At 47.5% G+C, this 26,458-nt stretch overlaps 1 protein-coding gene across 3 annotated transcripts in view; it reads right to left on the reverse strand.

Moving 5' to 3' along the window:
* TEX10 (testis expressed 10) overlaps nt 1-26,458 on the reverse strand; it is a 429,953-nt gene that overhangs the window by 78,423 nt on the left and 325,072 nt on the right. For all 3 annotated transcript variants that reach the window (XM_085606784.1, XM_085606783.1, XM_085606782.1), the window contains exon 12: nt 12,546-12,727. In XM_085606784.1, the coding sequence (XP_085462910.1) occupies nt 12,546-12,727 (182 nt within the window). The remainder of the gene's footprint in view (nt 1-12,545; nt 12,728-26,458) is intronic.

The raw sequence follows: 26,458 nt of genomic DNA on the forward strand, positions 1-26,458 counted from the left end.
TGCTTTTGGGTGCATACTGAGGCAAGAGACGCATGAGACACAATACAACCCAGAGAACAAAAAACAAATGGAGAGAGGGTATGAGATGGACATCGGTCCCTCAATATCTTTACATGGCTTAAAGCATGAAAGCTTTGGAGGTACACTTGAAAATTTGCTGTGAGAGGAAAACTCAAAACTCTCAGGAGAGAGCAAGCTCTGGATCCACATTGAAAGCACAGAAAAAAGGGAACGGATGTTGTTGCACCCGGGCGGGGCAGGCATTCGATGGCTTCAGTGACGTCAACTGATGCCACTTCAGGCTATGTTATGAAGCAAGTGCCCACTCCTGGAGATGTGAGTTTCTGGATCCAGTCTACCATGCCTGAGGTTGTACTACAGGTGAGTAATCTGCAGGTAGACGGTTAGAACTGGGGTTTCTGATTGTCAAAGTACGCACTCTGTAAAAGCAGGAACCACCACTCCAGTCAGGGTAAGTTAGATGCACAGTAAAATATAATCTGTTCTCACCCTTTGGTACCTAGTCACAGAGAAGTAAGGCTTTCCTAAAGATGCAATGTTTGAAGACTCTAAAGAGGTCTATAACAATAGAGAGTAATTTTATGAACAAAACAAGACCAAAACGACAAAAAACAATAAGTAGAACTGGATTTATGAATTTTTAAAGAATAAATCAAAATAGTGCTTCAAAGCAAAAAGTGCTTAGGGACTACTTGAGGTCACGCTGGACTGAGATAAATCTAAAGTTCACGCCTACCGTGATGGAGGGCAGGCCAGCTACAGGATTCACTCAGGCCCGCTGATTGATGTCTCAATTCAAATCCTGTGTATTTTTCATAGGATCACCGTGCATCCAAAACGTCTTCTCTAAGACATACCGTTTTGAAAGCGCTACTTTTAGCCTCTTATGGAACACCGAACATGCATAGTTAAATCAACTAACCGAGGGCAAGGATTTAGCTGCTCTATTAAGCCTCAGCCCTTTTTCGACGTCAGCGCAGAGGGAATTAAATGAAACAATAGCCTTGGGGGATTCCACCAATCAGGTCAGCATATGGAAAGACTCCCAATTGCTCTTGACCAAATTTGTCAATAAAGGCCTCCCTCTTCTCTACTAGCTTACTAGCTCCAATTTAATAATATAAACCTTTATTACAAGGGTTTATTAGTGGTATATTACCATGAGTCCCTAAACAAGCGGCGACAACCTCTCATCCCAATATAGCGTCAGCCAGGTCCGTGGATAAAATAAAGACATCTATATCACTTCCCCTAGTAGCCCCCATAAACATAGGGAGCAGTGAACACCTGCCCACCTTAAATTCTTTTGCAAAAAACACATTCTTGGCTACCATGATCTTATTCAAAGCATCTCCACTGATGTATGTTGAAAGTGCGGGATCACTCTCCAGCTTTTTCCTTGGCTCCACATGGAGAGGGGTCAATACTGCCACATAGATTAATATTTAAATCCACCCGCCCACACACACTACAAGTATCTCCCTGTTATGGTCTTCTGTAGGGTTCCCAAGGCTGACTTCACACCCTCAAATACCTTCAATACCCTTGTATCAAATACATTATTGTACAAATGTATCAGGACAACATCATACATATAGGGAATCTGTAATAAGATCAACTGGTAATGGGTTGAATGATTGATAATTCTAGATGAAAAGTCCATCAGTTTAAAGAAATCGAAATAGCGAAGCCACCCTTAGCGCGCCCGAGCTTCATGGAGAGGCTGCACTACAGAAAGAATGATACCCCATCCACACTAAAATCAGCCTGGGGCCACCTTTCCTGCAGGAAAATGATGTTTGCTTTACCAATTTCATAGATCCAGTCTGGATTTGTCATCTTGTTGTAGAGTCCAGCAATGTTCCAAGACCGTATTCTTAGGCCCTCGCTGACCTTCCCCGTAGCAACTGGAACTGTCCAGAATGGCTATTGGGGGCCCTGGTATCTCATCAGAATCAGTTATCTGGGCATCCCCCAAAACTCTCACTGGCTCACTAGGCCCAAAAGTCCCCAGCCTCATCATATCCTCTTGAAATCCGGGCTGTATGGCCCCTTCCTGACTATCAGGGAGTAAGTCCAAAACTTCCAACAGAATGACCCTGAGGCCCAGGCTTCCAACCCGTAGGCTTGTTTGCATCCCCTCTGTGTTTGGTCTCACACAGCTATGCTAGTCTGCCCTTCTTGCACGGAATTAGGTAACGGAAGAATCAGCTTGGGTGTAGCCACTGGTGCTGGGGAGGAGCCACAGAATGGCGCTGTACCACACAGGAGGGTGTCAGTTTCCCCAGTTCCTTCTCAATGTTATCAATCCGGGAAAGAATCTGATTCAGTAAGGCTGCCATAGCTTCAACTACATGGGTACACACAGCCTTAGCTAGTTAAGTAGTAATAGCACCATCTCCAACCCTCATGTCGTTCGGTCCCAGACTTACTGATTGTGATGGCAATTGTGTTGACGGGGAGGGACACTATCTCTTTGACTTCCCTCACATACCCCCCTTGGTTTTCTTTCTCTTCCCTGCTTGGCCTCTTGTCTTGACACCATTTGAAAGGGGTTGTGGATGACTTTCACCTCCTACCAATTAGTCCATGGACTCCCCCTACTGGGGGTGCCATCTCCCGTAGTGACAACACCTGGGGCGCCCACCCCTGTGCCCCTCAGGTGCAGGGACAAGTCCTCAGCAGCAGGGGACAGGTCAGGCAAGATCTGTATATCCAAAGATGATAGGGACAGGCCTCGCTCTGTCAACTCAATCTCTTTCCTGATCACCCCTAACGCCCGCTGTAGAGAACCATCCAAAGTAGTACCTTGTGCTGGTGGTGGAGGATTCACTGTAGTCTTGTGTTTCCCCATGTTAAAAAAACAAAGTCAAGGTGCTATCCTATGCGAGTTCGTGAGAAAGATACAATGTGGTTAACAATACCTTTAGGCAGGTGTTAGCAGGGTAGCCCAGCCTCTTAAGCTCGCGGCCGGCCGTCCCAAGCAGCGGGTACGAAAGACGTGCTATATAGCGCAGATGCAAGGGAACCTCTTCTCAGCCCCCAAGCATCCTGGGACAGGTAGTCCCCTGGTGGGCCTCCTTGCAGCCGTCCCGCGCAGAGGGTAGAAAGACTGCGCTATATAGCACTGATGTGGTGATACAGGGGGAGCCTATTCTTCTCAGCCCTCAAGCAACCTGGGAAAGGTAGTACCTGGTGGGTCTCCTTCCAGGCTTCCCGTGCAATGGGTAGGAAGGCTGCGCTATATAGCGTGGATGCGATGATGCAGGGGGAGCCTCCTCCACAAATATGCAGGTTATAATGTTTCCAAGCGTTTTAAATATTTTCTAAAACTGTTTTACACATTCTATTTAAGATGAGTTTTACAATTACGTTTAGGCTACAGTTTTACTTTTATATTGTTAATCTCAGCTGAGATTTTAATAAAATAAATTGCATTTTATTGAACACATTTGCCAGCATGTAAAGTGATAGTGGCTACAAATACAGTAGGTGTCTGAATATCTCATTTATTACAGGGATCTACTTTGCAGCTATGTAAAAATAATATGGCACAAACAATACAGGCTTCCAGTAATGTAATTGACAGCAAGGCATTTCTATCAATCTTTCATGTTCATCTGGCCTTTACGTGGTTGTGCAACTTAAACTTTAACTGTATACTGAAGGAGACTAAATGAAAATCTGAATATCAATGCACATTCTCCATTCTGGAGGTCTCAAAAGCAGCAAGATAGCTCTGAAGATTAAAGCACTAGTTGCAGAGCTTCATGCATGTTTTAACTTCAATGACCGGACTCCGAAGCTTGAGCGCATTTGGCCATTTTGACAAGAAAATGGTGGCTGTACCATCATGTCAAAAGTTAAGTTATATGCAATGATCTCTTATCTTGGAGGCAAAGAACAATTAATCCCAGCACACATCAGCTTGTTACAATATCCCAAAATACATTTAAAGGGTTTGCTCAAAGGCCATTGAAATAACGGCTTTAAATACTAAACAGTTTTGTACACTGTTACTGCTCATGCATACAAATGCAAAATTTGCAATAATTCCTGCCAAATGTCCTAAATTTCTGCGGGAGAACCTAACTCCCTCATTGGCAAAACAGTCTTGAAATTCTACCAGGTTTAACTAGATTTACCTTCATGGGGAGTGTTATATGTAAAAAACTATTACTTGGGAAAGATCCTTAAAAAACCTGTATGTAGCATGTGCTCTTTATGTAGTACTTAAAGCAAGTTTTACTGTTACTCAATTTATCGTTCTCGAAACAATGAAAAGCTATGCTGATCCTACAAAGATTCAAACACATGATCAGGAAGTTACGCGCCAAAGCCAGCATCGATTCCTTATCTAAATGTGCCATATTACGGTCCTTAAAATCCTATTTAGGTCCTTTCAAACAGTCATATGCCCGATTTGTTGCAGGAAAATGCTTTATTAAGAGTATTAGATTTTTGTATTTCACAAAGTCCAATTGGATACTAGCTTAGCTTTTTTTGGTCATCGTGTGAAAGGACCTGGGCCTGACCCGCTGTTCTGACATCAGAATACCTGAGAGTATGGGGACGCACTCTTGGTTTGTTGTGGCCAGCGGCTGGGGGACTCCAAGTTCCAGCATCCTTTGCTCTCCCAAGCTCGAGCTTAAGACCTCGGCAGCGTGGGACGCGCCTGGGCGAAGCCCGGACCAAGGGCAGGCCCGTCCTTGCCCGTCACTGACCGGAGAGGGCCAGGCTGGTCCACCTCCTTCACTCCCTTCATAAGGTACTGTTACCAATTTGATCAGTGTTTGAGTATATGTGACTGTAATAGGACCTTATCATCCTACTACTACAGATCGGGCTGAGTGTTCAAACATTTGCTGCATCTGTGACATGCAATCGAACTAGAGCAACATACTGTCTCCCATCAGTAATCTGGGCTCACAAATGTCCAGACTATCCGATCATTTGTTATTACGATTGTTTGCGGTTTAATCATATTTATATTTTATCCGGTATAGACCGGAGTGGCTGTTTTGCCTTTTTGGAAGCTATGGGTAAGCGCAAAACAGCTAATATCCCGCCAACATGTGATACTGACAGGCAGCTATTGATTCATACCTAGATAGACAATGTTGAGCGTCGTTTTTCAATTGGAGGAGGGACTGGGTGCGGGAGTGGGGCCCCAGTTACACCAAATGATACTCCCGCAATACCCCCAGCATATGAGTGTTCAATCAGGGGTGATAACGGTTTGGAGGCTACTGATAACCCGAATACCATACTAAACTATGAGATAATACCATCCCCTAGTATAGATCTGTTAGCCCCCTACTCCAAAGAGGAAAAGGAAATGTAAAAACACCTCTGTTGCGACGAAAGCTTCTAAAGGATCACGTACACTCAGGCCTCCTGTCCCCTCTGGCACTGATATTGGGTTTACCCCAGGAGATTTCACAGGAACGCAATGGGCATCAATATTGGCTGGGATTACTTCCAGATTAGAAGCTCTATTGGCTCCAGTCGTAGAGAAATTAGAGGCCCTGGCAGTTGAAGTATCCAAGATAGGGCCACACCACCATATATACCCGATAGGACAACCTAAAGAGGGTCATATTTGGGAACCTTTATTTACTGTACGTACACCAACAGTCGCTCCAAAGGTTAATCCTACATCCTCCAATATTATGCCAAAGGATACAGGAGCTTTACCTGGTGGTATTCACAGGGATCATACGCAACCAGAGAACCTTAGATCAAATATGCTGCAGGTCTCTCACGGGAATACAAACAACATAATATATGGTGATGATATACAAGCCCCACTGGCAGGAGAGGCCAGCAATATCAACTCAAGGGCAACCAGCACCACTATTCACTTACCACGTGAGTGTGTATCCTATGTAGCAGTTATAGTTAATGTTCCTCCCTTACACCAAGGTCAAACAGAATCTCGCAACTCCCTGAAGAATAGAGTGATTCACTGGCTTAATAGGTATTCCTATTTCCCAGCCAGGAATGCTAATGATATCTTGCTTGTCAGGAGAGTGCATTGGATAGGTCCCCTCAGGAAAAACTATGCGGGGGACTGTATTATAATTAATTTCAGGGATCCCAGTTGCGCTAAGGGTGTCCTTACGAGCTGGGTGCACAACCTCAACCCTGAATGCAACATGTTGTTGCAGCCTTTGGGCTATTTCTACAGGAATCTTAGGTCTTCTGCCCCTAAGATGAGTATAAGTAAACCAATAGGCAATAACCTTGCATTAGTACATCCTTCATCCCAACCCCTGTTGGTATCTAATCGATTCGAAGTATTGGGTGACATCCGGGATATCGACTGACTTGCTGAAGCGAATCAATCTCATGAATTAGCTAACTCTCTCATTCCCTGTGATAAATGGTGGATTCCACATACATGACAACCGCTATTTTTCCCATCCCTTGTAATGCAGAAGCTCCTATGTATGTGATAGCCACTAGTTCTAATTCACTACAATCTAGTAGGATTGGACAGAGTAATGGCAGAGGTAGTATTAATATCCCTGCAACCCCTCCATTGCTACATGGAAATGTGCTATGAACAATTAACCACTTTTTTATTGTAGTGACTTTGGCGAAGATGGAGGCTTCAGAATTGCGACCTGGAAAGTATGGGGGTTGGCGAAAAAACAGGGTAATCCAGTATGGGCGGAGTTTGTCAATGGCTTGGATATATTATGTATCCAAGAAACATGGAGTACTGAGCCTATCCATTTGGAGGGCTTTATGTCATATTGGCTGGAGGCTGTGTCAGTGGGAAGAGCAAAAGGGGGCTTATGGTCCTCATATCAAATAAACTCCCAGTAAGGCTCAAGAGGCAGATAACTATGGATTCCTACTCTTTAATTTTTTGGTTAACCTTTAGGAATGGCCGGGATATTATTTTGGTTAGTTTTTATAATAATATCTTCTAGGTGTGTTACTGATATTGTACCAACCAGGCCTAATGGGACGCGTATTAAGTGGAATGGAGATGACCAGACAAAATTCTTGTATGATATTTGCACTAAAGGTTTTAATTGTATTATGAATTGCCTAGATGAGGTGGTTACTCCCAATCAGATTCTTGACAATTTTATTGGTATTGCTACCTTAATGGATACCCTCCTAACCCGCCCAATAAAAACAGGATCTACTAAATACAAAGGCTGGTTTGACCATGCATGCACCATCATTACCAGGGATTTGAAGCAGCTCCTTGGTAAACGACCTAGAGATAGCCTACTGGATAAATCTCTTAGATTTAAACAAAGGGAGGTACTTCTAGCAAGGAAAAAAGAATTGCAGGAAATAGCCTGGTCGAAACTGACTCAAGCGGCGGAGACAAGGGATAGTAAGTTATTTTGGGATACTGTTAACTCGCCTTTTTTAAAGGAGGATTCCCTTCCTGACTTACTGTCACATGTCACCTGCGAGGCATGGGTGGCGCACTTCACTGGTATCTTGAATCCCCCTGTAGCAAGACCGGTGCCCACTCTAAAAAGGGGCCAGTTGATAGATCCATCTTCACCTCTGGATATTACCTTACAGGAAGTGGTTTGGGCACTGAATGAAAGCAAAGGGGGGAAGCACCGGGCCCGGATTGGGTACCAGTGGATGTTTTTAAGCAAAAAGTTAGTTTATGGGTGCCAATTTTAACTAGAGTTTTTAACATGGCTGTAGAATCTACACTTTCTCTTACTTGGGGTGCATCTATCATAGTTCCTATTCATAAGGAGGACAATAAATCAGCCCCCAAAAATTACAGACCAATTTCATTGTAGACTCGTCTGCTTTCATTGTTAGACTTGTCTGCGAAAGTGATGGGAAAGGTATTACTCAAAAGATTAGAAGAATGGGCTTGGGACTGTTCAATTCACTCACCGGCGCAGTTTGGTTTCCGGAAAGGCTTATAGGCAAGTATACTTGTGCCAAAGGTGGAAGTTTATATCTTTGTTTTGCGGACTTGAGCAGTGTTTTTGATCTAGTAGATCACCCCACTCTTTGGACTACCTCGCTCGGTATGGGTGCCCCTAGACCAATTGTGAGCTTCCTGGCCAGACTGTATGAGAACTTGGTAAGCAATGTATGTTATGGTTCTCTGGGAGAATGCACTAATAATTTTGCAGTCAAACGTGCATTCGACAAGGTTGCGTTTTAGCCCCTATTTTATTTATTTATTAATGGGGTGGATCAGACTTTGCAAACTGTCCATGCTGGTTTCCTACAAGTGGATGGGTGCCCCATTCCGGTAATACTGTACACAGATGATGCGGTCCTGCTGGCCAGGAACTCTCTGGGGTTGCAACGTCTAATGGATGCTTTTGGGGATTTTATAGTTACACGGAAACTGGTCAATAACAAAAGTAAAACTTACACAATGGTATGTGGGTCCAGGGTTAAAAAATGTAGATCATTCCTTTTGGATAAATCACCAGTGGCTTCTGTTGACTCATTTTCTTACTTGGGTATTACCTTTTATGGTAATGGCTCTTAGACTCGTGACATAATTAATGTTAAGAGTAAAATGGACAGAAGTACACATGGCATTTTTAGATTTTCTGCCAAGCTGTGCTCCAGACCAGTTAAGGAGATGACTGAAATTTATAAGGCAAGGGTTTTATCTATTGCAACATATGGGGCTGGTGTATGGGATTATTTTAATAGTAAAGTTTTGCAGACTAAGGAAAATGGTTTCCTCAAACGCTTACTTTGACTACCTCGGCTTTATCTGAGAATCTTCACAGAGAAGTCAGACTACAGTACCTCACAGATGTAGTCGCATCACGCCCCCTATTGCTTTCGCATTCTATATGGTCCAAAGATGAAACCAGCTTTACCAAAGCAATTATTTAAGACTGTCTTAAATTGGACAATGCCATGATGATCCCTTGGCTAAGCAATATTAATTCTGTGTATAGCAAAATGTTTAATATGTCAATCCAGACTAACCCCCTACAAGTTTTATCACTTAGTAAATTGTCCATCAGAGAAACTTATCTGATTAATAGGAGGGAAACCCAGCTAGTTAGTGAGAATAAGCAACCATCAGTTATGTTTTATCTAACGCTTAACCAAGTAGAGGGCTGCCAGGATTATCGGACCTATATACACAATCCCATGCATCGTTTTGTCCTATTTGGACTAAGATTGGGTATTGTCCATCATTTGGTTGCTTTTCCAATAATGAAATCCTGTCCTTCAGACACGTTTCCGTGCCCATGCGATGGACGAAGTAAACAGAGAACTGTGCACTTTATGTTGATTTGCAAATGTTATACAGGTTTTAGAATCAATCAATCATAACATTTGTAAAATGCACTACACACCCATGAGGGTCTCAAGGCGCTGGGGGGGGGGCACTGCTACTGTTCGAAGAGCCAGGTCTTGAGAAGTCTCCTGAAGGTTAGAAGGTCTTCGGTCTGCCGCAGGTGGACGGGGAGGGTGTTCCAGGTCTTGGCGGCGAGGTGGGAGAATGATCTGCCGCCTGCGGTCACTCTTCGGATGCGGGGGACGGTGGCGAGGGCGCGGTCTGCGGAGCGTAGCTGGCGGGTGGGGGTGTAGAGGCTTAGTCGGCTGTTGAGGTACGCTGGTCCGGTGTTGTGGAGTGTCTTGTGTGCGTGGGTGAGGAGTTTGAAGGTTATCCTCTTTTTGACAGGGAGCCAGTGCAGGTCTCTCAGGTGGGGTGTGATGTGGCTGCGGCGAGGGATGTCCAGGATCAGGCGTGCGGAGGCCTTCTGGATGCGTTGGAGCCATTTCAGGAGTTTGGCCGGGGCTCCTGCGTAGAGTGACTTTCCGTAGTCCAGTCTACTGCTGACGAGGGCCTGGGTGACCGTCCTTCTCGTTTCGGTGGAGATCCACTTGAAGATCCTGCGAAGCATGCGGAGGGTGTTGAAGCAGGAGGAGGAGACGGCGTTGACCTGCTTCGTCATGGAAAGGGTAGAGTCGAGGATGACCCCTAGGTTGCGTGTGTGGTTGGTGGGTGCAGGGGGTGCTCCTAGTGCAGTCGGCCACCAGGAGTCGTGCCAGGCCGAGGGGGTGGATCCAAGGATGAGGACCTCCGTCTTGTCCAAGTTCAGCTTCAGTCAGCTGTTCCTCATCAAGTCAGCGACGGCCTTCATTCCTTCGTGGAGGTTGGTTTTGGCGGTGTGGGGGTCTTCGGTGAGGGAGAGAATCAGCTGGGTGTCGTCGGCGTAGGAGATGATGTTGAGGTTGTGCCATCGTGCGACGTGGGCGAGCGGTGCCATGTAGACGTTGAACAACGTTAGGATGAGCCTTGGGGCACGCCGCAGATGATCCCGGTGGCTTCGGAGCGGAAGGGGGGAGGCGGACGTTCTGTGTTGTGCCGGAGAGGAAGGAGGTGGTCCAGTCCAGGGCCTTCTCTTGGATTCCGGCGTTGTAGAGGCGTGTTCGTAGTGTGCGGTGGCAGACCGTGTCAAAGGCGGCTGACAGGTCCAGGAGGATGAGGGCCGTGGTTTCTCCGTTGTCAAGCAGGGTCCTGATGTCATCTGTGGCGGCGATGAGGGCAGTTTCGGTGCTGTGGTTGCTGCGGAACCAGGACTGGGATGGGTCCAGGATGCTGTTCTCCTCGAGGTAGCTGGTCAGTTGTTTGTTGACAGCCTTTGATGACCTTCGCCGGGAACGGGAGCAGGGAGATGGGTCGGAAGTTCTTGAGGTCCGCCTTGGGTTTCTTGAGTAAGGTGTTGATCTGTGTGCGCTTCCAGCTCCCCGGGAAGGTCGCGGTCTCGAAGGAGATGTTGATGGTTTTCCAGAGATGGAGTGTGATGGTGCTGCTGGCTTTGTTGAAGATGTGTCCGGAGATGGGGTGCGATGGTGCTGCTGGCTTGGTTGAAGATTTTACTACCTTAAACCACTTTTGCTTGCATTTGGTGGTGGATCACATCTTGCTGCAGCAAAACATTTGTACGAGCTCAGCGATGCTAGGGTCTGTTTTAATGTGGCGCTTTTTATTATAAATGCACTTAATATACATAAATACATAATTGTTACCATGGCGCGCTGAATTCTTGATGAGTTGTTGTAATTGTACTATCATTTTAATGACATTTTATGAGTTTTTATGTTAGCAACTACTTGCGATGTACTGTATTTTATGTATACTTTTATGGTTGTTTCTACACACTGAATAAAGTTTAATGAATGAATTAATGACCTGGGAGTATGTTTCAGTTTTTTCGTAGAAAAATATGGAATGAGAGTTTTCACACATTTTATGATGAGAGCAAGTATTGTGAGATTTTGGTTGGCCTATTTATGTGTGAAACTTGGAGATAAAACAGGACAGGAAATGGGTTTTCTTAGCAATAGAGTAGGAGAAATTCAGTTTTTGAAGGATTTACTTTCATGGAGAAAGAACTCCTCTCCATATTAGTATTTAATAATGATTTCAGGATTGAAAAGTCTCCCGGGTAAGGTATTCTGATATACATTTGGGTATGGTCAGCATAGTGGTGTGTGTGGATCCCTCTGAATTAGCATCAGGCAAAGTGGTTTCATGTAGAGATTAAAAACAGAAAGAGAAAGGCTAGAACGCTGAGGGACTCCACATTTTAAAAGAAGGGCCTGTTAACTGAAACAATTTTTTACGAATTGTGATCTTGATGACAGAAAAGATGCAAACCAGTTGAGTATATTGCCCCCTTACCTCACCCTCATGGGTATGATAGTGTGTGTCTTGCGATCAACTGTGTTAATGATGCAGACAGAACCTGCAGCACCAAGAGACATGAGTGCATAATGTCTGTTTTAAGTAGAATGCCACCCATTATTTGGAAAGCTGCTATCTCTAATGCATTCAGTTTGAAACCTGTAATCAGTGGTGTTCAGAAGACCAATGTTGAAAAGATTAAAAGAAAATAATTTGTACTGAGAATGTGTTCTGTATGGTTTTGAACAGAAAGGAAATCCTTTGAGTCTTGGTGCAGAAGGGAACAATGTATCGAAGATGCTAATTTTGAGAATTAAGGTGTTAATCTCCTTAGTGCAAATTTTTATTTGATTAGATTTGGTGAGATTTGATTGTCTGTAAAAGAAGAAAGGTTCAGTTAATGTAATCATCCTGAGTAAGTACTGAATGATACGCTTCTTGTATAAAGTTTAATTTATTCAATGACTTATTCAACCATCTCCTGCAACAAGCCTGCTCGAAGTGGAGTGTAACGAAGACAGAGGGGGAGTAGTTCAAGCTTTGCGCTGAAAAGAAAGGAAGGCTGCAAAAAATAAATTACCTACAGATCCCACAGACTCTGAGACAGCCCTGAAACGAACACGTAAGTTTTGCTTTATTTTTTTCAAAGTTAATATTTGATTGTACGCATGTAGACATGTCAAAGGTTTATAGGCAAATAAACCCTTTCCACTTGCGTCACAGCACATTTCAACTCAATGCAGATAAAGCTCCTTCATGTATCCTAAAAAAAGATGAGCTATTTAAAAAAATATACTAATCGTGCATAAAAAATGTTGAACTTTGAACAGAAAAGTAAAAGTTACATTACCTTTTTTCTGCAAGTTTAGCATTTTCATTCTCCAAAGTAACCACATAAAAAAGAAGGCTACAAGCACAGGAAGCTAGAAACTTCTGAAGATTGTCACTAGGCAAACAAGATTGATCCACCAGTCTAGTTGTAGCACGTAAAATTGATGCAGCCATGCTATCCGGTATTACGAGAAAGTCAGCCTAGGAGACAAGGTGATCAGTTACAGTGTGTTATATGAATGCTAATTAGCCATAACAAAAGAAATTCTACCATGAAGAAATGCAAAGATGGTCAATATCACGTGGGAAATTTGCATGCCGATTCGTCATTCCAAGCAAACGCATTTTAACCATTGTATGTCAGAAAGATTTCTACATTTTTGTAAAGCTGAAATAGTTTTTTATTGGGCCTTTCCTGATAAAACAAGAGCCTCTGTAAAATACTCCCAACATGAAATAAATATTAAACTCATTAAAGGCGAATGCAAAATGTCAGCATAGGTATATTTAATATAGGTACAAGGTTCACATGCTTCGAGGAGATGGTAAAAAGAGCGGAAAGGGAGTAGCCCTCGAGTACATTTTATACACAAGGAAAATCACGACAAGCATGGGTAGCTAAGCATGCACAGTTCGAACCACTACAAGAGCTGCTTGGACTCCTCCTTCGTCTGGAGGAAGTCTGAGGCTTCCTCTGGTTGAATAATGGTGTGGGACGGACCTTCACAGGTCTCTTGTAAATGTGCTTAAAATCAAAGCAAAGCCATACAGGCAGAAGCAACGTTAGGCCAAAGATGCTCTACTGGGGTGCACTAAGATGGTTGAGCCTTGTTGTTTATTTACGGTATTATACCACAACAATGAAAAAGCCTATTCGTAATATCTAGGCAGATAAAACAGTTAAAACATCTTAAAACATGAATTAATCATGACTTATATACAAACTACATCTTCGAACAATACCCATGCCATTATAAGCTATAAGTGCGAATCAACTGGTTTCTTGTAGAGCAAAGAGTTTAAAGTAATAAGATTAAAGAAAGATAGAGAGCTGCAGACTGAAACAGGGTGGCCAGACAAAGCCATTCCTATGACTATGCACTCATTATAATATTAAGATAAATATTGCAGAGAAGCAATTTGAGAGCAATAGTTGATGCAAAACAAAGTCACCCTGCAGCCTAAATACCTGTGAATTCTAAAAAGAAGCACAAATGCAAATTAAAAATCAGCAGTCAATAGAAAAGGGATGTGGTGAATACAATGCTTCTACACAAGAGAACAATATGCCACAAGTTAGATGACTCGCCAAAACCCGCCCTGGATCTAAATATTGATCACGTTGCTAAAGTGACCTAAAGAAGGACATGGGCCAGTGATAAAATCTAAATATGTAACAAACAAATAGTCCATTTGTTGGCATGGGTCCGATAGAAGATGGTCTGTACACAGTGATGAATGCAGCTTGGCATGTGAATGTGGGCTTTCGGCTCCAGGAAACAGAATAACCAACCCCATCTAATTATGAAAAAACAGTTTGGTTGACTATACGCTTTTGCCTGTTAAGAATGCCACAGATTCATGGCTCATACATCAGACTTTATTCCAGCTGGCTAATCAACGCACAGCTGTAGATTATATTGAATAGGCTAGTCCGTTTGTTAAAGCTGCCAACATCCAAGGAAGATGATAACATCCCGATTTGTTGCATTCGATCACGCAACTCTTGCTTTATGATTAGGTCTTGTAACCTTTCATGCAGCATATACACAAGATGCAACAGCCTAATAAATTTCCGTCAGTTCTGCTCTGTAACAAAAATTAAAGCGGCCTTGCAGTTCCTCAATATAAGGCGAAGATAGACCCTTTAAAGTCTCAATGATGTGGCACAAAGGAGCATTAAGTGCACTGTTTCAGTGCCACGTAAAGAACTGCACGCCTGCTCTTGGACCAGATGTTGTGGACCATAACTTTCTAATCTGAACTTAAGGTATAGAGCCCTTTCTCAGGAGGAAACATTAGGTAGAGAAATGGCTCTAACTGAGGTTCTGGCTTCAATGCCAAGAACATTGTCATAAGGGAACTTTTCTTGGTCTTTTTGATTTGTAATGTAGCTTGATTCATCATGTCTGGTTTGAGCCAAAGACCTGCACAGTTTATTGACTTCAAGGTATTCTCAATGTGCTTGAACCAACATAAGTTAGGAGTAGTTTCTTTTCTGTAACTCCAGTTCTGTAGTAGGGGTATCTCTGTTATAGTCATAATCTAGTGAATAGTCCTGCCCATGTGCGCGGACCCCGGAGCAATAAAAATAATCTCTTAAGTTGTCAAGCCATGCAGACCTGCATCTACACTTATGAGAGAATTTCAAAGACAGATAATGCAGCCTATATCCACAGGCTACACTGTCCAGTACTTCAACTAGAAAGAATTCTACCAGCAACCACCAACAGCACTGCCTGTCCAGCTTTTTCCATAGAGAAAAACCTGCCTCTTCCAGCAAAAGCCTCTGGAATGATAGAGAGGAAGCAATGGACAGACAAGCCCCATAGGCTGCCATTATGTGGCTCAGAACAGGATACTGTGCCGTTAAGAAAACTTTCCAGAACTTTTCCAGTATCCCAGAATGCACAGCAGGTCCCTTTTACTTTCAGTTCTTTTTGAAGGTGTAGCACGCCAGACCTGTAGCATTCCTTATATTAACATTCATCTCTCCACCGGGGAGGAGGGCGGGCGCTTATGACTATAACAGAGATAACCCTACTACAGAACTGGAGTTACAGAAAAGAAACTACTCCTTCTGTAGTAGGGGATCTCTGTGTATAGTCATAATCTAGTGAATAGAATGGCAAGCCCATCCCCACACAAAAACGGCGGTGGAGAAGATTACAAAATAATACCACTACTGTGCGAACAAATTTCGCAGCGAAGCCTGCTCAACCTGAGCATCTGCCCTGGCATCCGCGTCCAGACAGTAATGCGCAGCAAAGGTATGGACCGACTTCCAAGTGGCCGCCTTGCAGATTTCTGCAATCGGAACATTACACAGCAAAGCAGTCGTGGCAGCTTTGCCCCTGGTGGAATGAGCCTTAGGTTTACCCCCTAAGGTCTTATTAGCCTTTTGGTAACACAACTGTATACAGGACACAATCCACCGAGAGATGGACTGTTTGGAGGTAGCAAGACCGGTCCTGACTGATCCATAATTGATAAACAATTGGTCTGACCGACGAATATCTTTGGTCTTATCAAGATAAAACTTCAACACCCTCCTAACGTCCAGGGAATGTAGAGACCTTTCCGCTGGAGAAGAAGGATTCTGAAAAAACGTAGGTAAAGTTATGGTCTGGTTAACATGAAAATCAGATATAACCTTAGGAAGAAATTTAGGGTGAGTACGCATAACAACCTTAGCAGCATGAAATACAGTATAAGGTTCTCGGCAACACAACGCCTGAAGTTCACTCACCCTGCGGGCCGATGTAATGGCCACTAGGAACGCCGCCTTCCAGGACAGGTGCTGCAACGAAGCCTTGTGAATAGGTTCAAAAGGCTCCTTCATCAATCTGGACAGCACCACATTTAATTCCCAGGAAGGCGAGGGAAGTCTGACCGGAGGGAACACCTTCTTCAAGCCTTCCAAAAAATCCTTGACCACAGGGATCTGAAAGAAGGGCATTTCCTGTAAGCAGTCAAAGAAGCGAGATGAACCTTAATGGAGTGGAAATTAAGGCCAGACTGTGCCAAATGCAAAAGATATGGAAGGATGACATCTTCCTTACAGGTTGTCGGGTCAAAGTTCTTGGATTTGCACCAGATGCAGAATCTCTTCCACTTGTAAGCATAGGAAGTCCTAGTGGAAGGACGTTTAGCCTCCTTCAGTATGCCCATACAATCTTCTGGTAGATTCAAATGGCCATATTGCACTATCTTAGGAGCCATGCCGCCAAACTCAAAGACGAGAGGTTGGGATGCACCATCCGCCCCCCGAACTTCGTGAGACGGTCCGGCCTGCACGGCAGCCGCATGTGAGGAAGGAGAGACCGGTGAAGCAGGTCCGTGAACCACCACTGCCTGGGCCATTCCGGGGCAATCAGGATCATCCGTGCCCCGGACCTGGACAGTTTGATGAGCACTGCCAGAATCAGGGGAATGGGTGGAAAAGCGTACAGAAAGCTGCTTGACCAGTCGATCCATAGCGCATTCCCCAGCGTCCCCTTCTGGTAGTACCTGGATGCGAAGTCTCGGCATTTGCTGTTTTCGGCGGTGGCGAACAGATCTACGTCTGGAGTTCCCCACCTTGTGAAGACTTCTCCTAGTACCTCGTCGTTTATGACCCATTCGTGGTTCTCCTGAAGCAGCCTGCTCAACGCGTCCGCCTGAACATTCTGCACCCCCGGCAGATGCGTGGCCGTGATCATCAGTCCGCGGGCCAGAAGCCAGTGCCAGATGGCCTGCGCCTCCTGCGACAGAGTGCGCAAACTCGACCCCCCTTGCTTGTTGAGGTAATACATCGTGGTTGTATTGTCCGTCTGTATCAGCAACGAGTTGGTCTGGAAGGACGGATGGAAGGCCTTCAATGCCAGGTACACGGCTCTGAGTTCCAGGAAATTGATGTGGTACGTCGACTCCAACGGGGACCACTTTCCTTGTATCTGTAAGTCTCCGGAGTGCGCTCCCCAACCTTGGAGAGACGCGTCCGTCACGATAGTCGTCTCGGGAATGTCCTTGTGGAAGGGAACCCCCCTGAGGAGATTCTCCGCCGAACACCACCATTTCAGAGACTGAAGAGCATGTAGAGACAGCCGGATCTTGTCGTCCCAAGGACCTGTTCTCTGATCCCATTGATCCTCCAAGCACTCCTGCAGTGGTCTCATGTGCAGCCGTGCGTGCGGCGTGAGGAAGATACAGGAGGCCATCGACCCCAGCAGCGAAGACACCTTCCTCACTGTCGCCGATGGAGCAGCCATGAGGTCCTGAGCCTTCCGAAGGAGCGATAACAGACTCTCGTCCGAAGGAGACACGCTTGCTGACCGTGTATCGATGGAGGCCCCCCAGTACTGTATGCACTGGACCGAAGTCAGGACAGATTTGGACATGTTGACGTGTAACCCCAGCTTGTTCAAGAGAACGCACGTCCTCCGGAAGTGCGCCTGCGCTTCCGAAAAAGATGATGCCTTGATCAACCAGTCGTCCAGGTACGGGTAGACAAACACCTTGTTCCTTCGCAGGTTCGCCGCTACCACGGCCATGCACTTCGAGAAGGTCCTTGGAGCAGACTTTAGCCCGAATGGCAGTACTGTGTATTGATAATGATTGGCGCCGACTTGGAATCGCAGGAACTTCCTGTGTTTCCGTGCAATGGGCACATGGAAGTACGCATCTTGTAGGTCTATGGCACAGAGCCAGTCTCCCTGTTGCAGCTGAGGGTAAATCTGATGCAACGACAGCATGCAAAACTTCTCTCTGCGAATCCATTTGTTTGCTTGCCGCAAATCCAGAATGGGCCTGAACTCGTTCTTGTCCTTCTTGCGAACCAGGAAGAAACGAGAGTACAGACCTCTTCCCCTTTGAGACAGAGGTACGTCTTCCACCGCCTTTTTCCGTAACAGGATGTCTGCCTCCGCCTGGAGCTCTCGCAGTTGATACCGCGAGCTTACCGGCGGAATCGCTGGAGGCGGCCTGATGAAACGAAGACTGTATCCATTGCAAACAATATTCAGCACCCACTTGTCCGGAGTAATTTTTCTCCACTCTGCCGGAAAAAATTGAATGCTTCCCCCCACTGGAGTGGGTAACGGTTGCAGGGGAAGTAAATGCTCAGGGCCGCGACCCGGCCGGGCCCTTGGTAACAGTAGCGGACTGCTGGCCCGCTCTACCCTTCTGGCGTTTCAGGAAGGGTTTACGGAACTGCTGCTGCTGGTTTTGCTGCTGTCCCGAGGCCTGCCCACGCCCTCTGCCAGCAGACCCGAACCGTCTCTGGAAGGGGCGTTTCTTCTTTTCTGGCTTCTCCAACCCGACAGCCGTCAGGGTCTCTGCCTCCGTCTTCATGCGGGCCATCTCGTCGTCCGCATGCTGGCCGAACAGGGTTTCCCCCGAGAAAGGCAGATTGGCCACTCTCTGCTGAGCCTCCGGCTTGAGCGAGGTAAGGTGAAGCCAAGCGTGCCGTCGTTGGTGGACGCCATGACAGTACCCATGCGCCGCCAGCAGGGACACATCCGCTGCCGCACTGATCACCTGGTTTGAGACCAGCATTTCCTTGCGCAAAGTCTCCAAGAAGTCTTCCCTCTTGTCGCGAGGCAGCAGCTCCGCATACTGCTGGAGAGACTCCCACAGGGCACGGTCGTAACGCCCCAACAGAGCCCCGGCACTTGCCGCCTTCATGGTGGTGGCCGCCGTACCACAGACCTTCCTGCCCGCCGAATCCAGCCAGCGGCTCTCCTTGTCGGGCGGAACTGTCGATGAAGTGGTGGCAGCATGCTGCTTCCTCGTCACCGTCACAATGACTGAATCCGGCTTAGGGTCCGTCCTTAAAAAGGTCGGGTCCGAGTCCGGGGCCCGATACTTCTTCATAAGCCGGGAGGGGGCGGATTTCGTCACTGCCGGAGTGAGGAACAACTCCATAGCGGGCTCCACCAGTCCTGGCATGAGAGGCAGCAGGGGGCGAGACAGGTGCTTCTTGTGCAGCGTCTCGAATATCACGGACGTCGTAGGTGTCGGTACCGTCACTCCCAACTTGGCTGCACCTCTCAGCAGTACCTCCTGGAAGGAGACCAGATCGTCAACCGGCGACACCCTCGTCCTGGGCGAGTCCGACAGAGTCGGTGAGAAGTCCCTGGCCGATGATAGAGTGCGCAATCTGGATCTGCGCCTCCTGTGGCGCCGTCTCGATGTTGACGACGAACGCCCACGGCTCTGCGATCTCCCTCTCCGTCCGGAGCGGGAGCGCGATCTTCATGGCTTCGGTCTGTCCGCCGGCCTCGCCGGGCCCAGCGACGGTGGCTTACCCTGGCGCCGCGGCCTAGGTGTTCCCTGCGGCGGCGTCAGATACCTGGGCAACGAGACCGATCGTGTCGGAACCGGTGGTGGGCCTGAAGGCCTGCGTGGCGGAATAGCAGGAGGAGGAGGAGGAGGAGGAGGAGGAGTTGGCGGTGGTGGTGGTGGCAGAGGAGGAGGCGGCGTATATATACCACTGAGTACCCCGAGCCCGGGGACTCCGTCGAGGGACTCCTGGTGTCCGGGCGCCCCCTGCGCCTCCTCGACGTAGATGAATCCTTATTCGATGTCGATCGCCTCCTCGACGCCGATCGCCTCCTCGACGCCGAGCGCCTCCTCGACGCCGAGCGCCTCCTCGACGCCGAGCGCCTCCTCGACGTCGACGGCGAGTGCCGCCTCGACGGCAAACGCCTTGACGGCGAACGCCTTCTCTTCGCCGACGGCGAACGGAGACCTCCCCTCGACTGTGAGCGCCGACGCCGGGCCTGATCTCGACGTCGATGCCTTGACGGCGACGTTGACGGCGTCGACGCAGACGATGCCGAAGTCGTCGACGGCGGCCTGATCAGCTCCCTCGACGTCGAACGTCGACGTCGCTTCTCCCCAGAGCCCTGGGGGGGGGACAGTGAACACACCGTGGTCATCCCTCTCGATGCCTTAGTCGACGTCATCGACGCCGGTGGAGAGTGGGGGCGTTTGCCGGTCTTCCTGCCCCTGGGGAGCCCCCCAGAGGCCTCAGCATGGGCAGAATCAGCCCCTCCTGACCCACCTTGTGCCTTCAGCCTTCTGTCCTCCAGGACTTGGAGCCTGATCTTCATTCTTTCCCTCAGGGTCCTGGCTGAGAACGAGTAGCAGATATCACACTCTTCAGGCACATGGGACTGGGGAAGGCAGCCTATACACACCTTGTGTGGATCTGACTTAGCCTTCTTCCTGTCGCACTCTGGGCACTTGTCGAACAAGCCAGGCATGTTGACAGCACCAGAAACACTAAACACTTGAAAAAATTGACAAAAATAACCAATAAGCCCTTGAAAAGGGAGAGCTCAATGCTCCAGGGTCCTGCTAGCAGGAGCCGGAAAAAAGAACTGAAAGTAAAAGGGACCTGCTGTGCATTCTGGGATACTGGAAAAGTTCTGGAAAGTTTTCTTAAAGGCACAGTATCCTGTTCTGAGCCACATAATGGCAGCCTATGGGGCTTGTCTGTCCATTCCTTCCTCTCTATCATTCCAGAGGCTTTTGCTGGAAGAGGCAGGTGTTTCTCTATGGAAAAAGCTGGACAGGCAGTGCTGTTGGTGGTTGCTGGTGGAATTCTTTCTAGTTGAAGTACTGGACAGTGTAGCCTGTGGATATAGGCTGCATTATCTGTCTTTGAAATTCTCTCATAAGTGTAGATGCAGGTCTGCATGGCTTGACAATTTAAGAGATTATTTTTATTGCTCCGGGGTCCGCGCACATGGGCGGGACTATTCACTAGATTATGACTATACACAGAGTTCCCCTACTACAGAACAGTAGTTCCGACATCGCCTAAGGTCCTGCAAGGTCTTCCGATAAGCCACAAAAGCTGGGGTAGTCCAGTTTCGAGTCCTATAACTTATGGGACAGAAAGCAATTAAGTCCACCAGAGATGTCATCCAAACTCCGCTCTGAGAGTCGCCATCGATGTTCTGGGGCCTAGAGGTAATAAGCATCTCAGGGCAGGGAGGCATTTTCCAATTTTTGCAGGGCCTGCAAATTTATGTGTCCCCAAATATCAGCACCATAACAAGCTGCCACAGCTTTTGCTTTATATACGGTTAGTGCAGGCTTAGAGGATTTCCACCGCTATTCATTAATCTTTGTATTGCTCCAGCCTGTTGGGACAGTATAATGTTTGACTTATCAACTTGCGCTCCAGTGGAGATGATCATTGATCTTAAATTCCCAAATAGTCATAGGATTTGACCTGTTTGAGGAGTTCCCATTGGGTAAGTAAAAGTTTATGTGCATAGTTAATATAAACTACTGCATACAGCTAATAGTGATTCTTGCAATAATAGCAAGTAACACTCAAAAACACGCAAAACATACTGGTTACATTTATGAATATAAAGACTATATTGAAAGTTTGGACTATTGAACATCTTATGTGCGAGTCCATTGATTACCTTATTGAACTTGGTATGGGTCCATCCTCGTATTGTGTAAAGGAGAGTTTTTGTCATGGTTTCTGGTAGAAATACATTTTTGTACGCAGGAAATCTTTTCTTGTGTGCATTTAACTTGGAACAAGGGGTGTCTCACTGAGCTATTGTTGGAAATGGCTCTTTTTGCAGGGTTATCCCTAAAGGTTTTGCTTCTTCCTCCTATTTTTTCCTGACCTGCTGTTGTTGGTTTTAGGACTCTGGGCAATGTATCACTGCTGATCAGTGCTAAAGTGCATATGCTCTCTGGGTAAACTGTGTTATGGATTGGTGTTTCCATGATTGGCATATTTGATTTTTACTGGTCAGTCCCTAGTAAAGTGCACTGCGTGTGCCAGGGCCTGTAAATCAAATGCTGCTAGTGGGCTGCAGCACTGAATTGTGCCACCCACCCAAGCAGCCTGCAAATGTAACTCTGGCCTGCCATTGCAGAGCCTGTGTGCAGTCTGGTACTGCTATGTCACCTTGGCCAGTGCACCCACTTGCCAGTCCCTCAGCTTTCACCTTCCCTGTGGGCCGGGTGCAGTGTATGTGAAAGGTAGGACATGCCCTGGTGTGTGTGGCATGTCCTGATAGCGAATTACGGCCAATTTTGTTTTCCGCCATTGCAGGGTTACCTGTTCCCCACAGGACAGAATGGGGAGTTCGTTTATAACATCTTATAAACATAACTGGCCCGGGGAATTAGGTAGGAAAATAAAGTTTAGGATGCCTGAACTCACAATTTAAAGATGCTTCTTTTAGTGAAGGTGGTTTTTACATTCTGTGTTTGAAAATACCACTTTTAGAAAGTAGGTAGTTTCTTGCTCAGTCATCCTGTGTGCCTCTGCTGGAATGTGGATTGCCTGTCTGAGTTTTGGATGACAGAGGCTGGGGAGCAGGAGCGGCTCCAGATAGTCTAGGTGGGTCAGGAAAGGGTTGAATAGGCCTGGGCTGCAAATGGGGAAGGGGGAGGAATTTCCTTGCACCTCAAAGGGCCTGGTCTGCCTCTGACCATGCCGTCTCCACCTCCTGCCAGGAAACCACACCAGAGAAGGCAGAACTGGTTCTGGCTGGGCACAGACACTCTCTGCCTAAGAGATCAAAGGATTTGGGGATATAAATATTGGGGCCCACGTCCCAGAACTTTAGAACTCTTTTGGACCAAGAAGACTGCCAAGAAGAAGAGCTGGAGAAGCTGTGAGGAGGAACTACCACTTTGCTGTGTGCTTTGCTGTGTTGGCCTGCAGTGGCTGCTTCTGTCTTGGGCAGTGAAAAGACTGGACTGGACTTTCTGCAATCTACTTTTGTGAGTTTCTCCTAGGGCTTGAGGTAGAGCTTGCCCCCTGTTCAAGAAGTCTCAGGAACAGCAAAGACTTCCAGCTCTCCTGCCCTCAGCACTGGGGACTATGTGTTTTATGCTGCAACAGAAAAGCAACCAGCCGACATCTACGACACCGCTGCCAACTCCGTGTCCTGAAGGCACCGCCGCACCGTGACCCTGGTCTCATCGACGCCGCCTGCTGACGCCGCCACCGAGCAGCTGCTTGCACCGCGACCTGTGGGCACCGCACTCCGCACCGCAACGCTATCCCCGATGACGCCACTCAATGCCGAAATCTACGCTGCTGCTTGCACCATGGTTCGAGGGCACCGCTTGTAAAGTTACACGAAGCACCGCCCTCATCCCGCACCGCAGCCTTGGCCTACCGACGCCATCAACCCCAGTCCGTCAGCAGATGACAGCACTTCCGCAACGACGACGCTGCAGGTTGCACCGCGACCTGCCAGCACCGCGACGAGCACCGCATTCACTTCGCACCGTGACCCTGGTCTCAACGACGACGCCATCTGACAGCCCCACTGAGCCGCTACTCACACCGCGACCTGATGACGCCGCATCGCTGCACTTCGCACCGCTCCTGACTTCAACAGAGAGGAGATCGATCTGCAACGTGTGTGACTTCGAGGGCCCAGACGACTCCTGCACTGACCTCCGGAACCGATGCCTGAAGACGCCGTGCTTTCGGAAGCTCAACGAGAGGTCGCCGACGCCCTGAATTTCTAAAACGTATTGTTTGCGGGTCTTCCTGACACCATAGCTGGCCCGCTACTCCGCTTCAGCCAGAAATGTTTGGATTTTTTTCTCACTACGCCGTGATAGCCCCGGACGGGGCTATTGACATCAAGTAACTATTTTTCAAGCATATATAGATAACCGTAGATTTTTAAGTACTGTATTATGGATTTTTATCGTTTTTGGTCTTGTCTTTAGTATATAAAAATATTGGATATTTTTCTAAATTGGTGTGGAGTCCTTTTGTAGTGATTACACTGTATTACTGTTGGTTATGTGCAAATCTTTTACACACTGCCTCTAAGATAAGCCTGACTGCTTGTGCCAAGCTACCAAGGGGGTGAGCAGGGGTTATTTTAGGAGTGTAACTCCCTTATCCTGACTAGAGTGGTGGTTTCTGCCCGACTTTGGCACATGCCCTAGCCGACCAAAAATCCCATTTCTAACATTTGTTGTCAGCGGCGAGGATAGGACTTGCGTTTGCACTTGACTTAGTGATTGGTGTGCACTACTACCATATCACAGACCATTACGTGTCACATACTGGTTCTTTTTCTTTTTAGCCTATTTTTGATCTTGCCAGTTTGAACTTACTACTTCATCATGCCTGAATCAAGAACAACATCTGTTGTATCCCTGGAAATTGCCTTTGAGGAGTATAGGTTGGAATCCTACAATGTTAGTGAATTGAAATCAATTTGCAAAAACCTAAAAATCCAAGTCAGAGGCCTCACGAGGGAGGAGGAGCTACAAAAGGCACTGGGGGCCTTGGTAGCAGCCAGCCATGCCAGCATCAATCTGGTGATCTCAGTGGAGAGGCGGAGGAGCCTATTCCTAGGGTGGATGTACTTAGGGAGGGGGGGGAACCCTCCAGGCCTGGCAGCAATGGCCTGTCCCCAGAGGAGCTGCAGGACAGGCGGGAAGCAAGGAAGTTTGAGTTGGAGAAATTCAGGATAGAAAATGAAAGGGAAGAAAAAAATATAGCCATGGAGGAAAGGAAGGTGATCTTAGATCATGAGTGAAGTCCTAAGGACCTGGAGCGAAGGAATAGAGCCAGCTCAGATGGTAGCAGCAATTCGTCAAGACAGGCAGACAGAATTGTACACATCCCTGAGAATGTACGCAAAGAATTCAAGAAAGGGGACGACTTACAAAGGTGGTTTCAGGGTTACGAGGCAGCGATACATATGAATGGGGTCCCTGAGGAGAATTGGCGCGCCGGATTGTGGCCTCTCTTTCCGGGATAGTTTAATAGCTTTGGGTAAGGGGTATCACCTCACATGTCCAGACATGAAGGACGCCCTTCTCACTAAGTATGGTCTTAGTCCTGAAAAGTACAGGGATCAGTTCAGGTCCAGTAAGAAGTCTGATGCCAACACTTGGTTGGAATGTGTGGATGTGTTTTGCCGGTCACTGGAGGGCCGGGTGAAGGGCAGTAATGTGACAGATTTTCAGGGGCTCTACAATTTGATTGCATGGGAGCACTTGTCTCGTCTATGCTTTGCAGATCTGCGGCAGCACCTAGTAGTAAGCTGACTGACCCCAGGAAGCTTGCTAGGGAGGCGGACCGCTGGTTGAGTACCAGGGTCCACAAGAAAGCGTTTGGGGGAGACTCAGCCAAAGGTGGGCAGGGTCCCCAGCAGAAAAGTGTGGGGGACAAGGGTAAAGCACAGGAGTTCTCTAAAGGGCCCCAAACTAACACCCAGGGTAAAGGTTCCTATCCCCCCGGAGATAAGAAACAAGGGGTCTCATCAGGAAAGCCCGATGAGACTGGCCCCTGCAAGTGTTTTTCATGTGACCAGGTGGGTCACATGAAGGGGGATCCCAAGTGCCCTAAGGGGGCACAGCCACCCACCGGTGGGCAGGCCAAGGTGTTGGCTAGTGTAGCGCTTGGGAGAAGGAGTACCCACAGGAGGGTGGGGACCCTGCAGAAATGGCCCTCGTCTCACTGGGGGACAGTGAGATGGTCCCAGGAAACTCAGTGCCCCCTAACACAAAGAAATACAGCACCTGGGTGAGCATCAATGGGAAAAGGGTAGAGGTTCTCAGAGATAGTGGAGCCAGAGTGACCTCAGTCCGGTGTCACCTGGTCTCTGAGAAACAGGTAGTCTCAGCGGCATTCCACCAAGTAATTGCGGTGGACAATTCAGAGTGCCAGTGTCTGGTGGCGCAGGTTCCCTTCAAGTTCTCAGGTCCCTTGAGGGTGGTTGTGTGGGCCCATCCATGCTTGTAGATTGTCTGCTAGGTAATGACCCGGAGCAGTCCTTATGGAAGGATGTTGAGCTCAGGACTCAATAGGCGATGCTTGGGTTTCCAGAGTGGGCATGCGTGTCCACTCGGTCAAAGGCGGCCAGAGAGGGCGATCAAGAGGACTTGGAGCCTGAAACAGTGGCCCAAGTCCCTGCCAAGGGAAAGGGGCGCTGGAAAAAGGCCCCTGATGTTCCCACGGACCGGGAGGAGGTGGACCTTGAGGGGGTCGCCCCGGTGCCTACAAGGGAGCAGGTAGCTGAACTGGGGGACATCTCTGAGCTGACCCATTGGCAGCAAGAAGGGAGTTCCACCAGGGAGGAATTCTCTGCAAGGAGCAGAAGGAGTGCCCTTCTCTGGAGGGTCTGCGGCGGCAGGCAGCGTGTGATCAGTCCGGATCACATTGGATCTACTAGAAGAATGATCTCCTGTACAGTCACCCTAAGG

This window comes from Triturus cristatus, chromosome 5_2, assembly GCF_964204655.1.
Source record: "Triturus cristatus chromosome 5_2, aTriCri1.1, whole genome shotgun sequence".
Classification (NCBI taxonomy): Eukaryota; Metazoa; Chordata; class Amphibia; order Caudata; family Salamandridae; genus Triturus; species Triturus cristatus.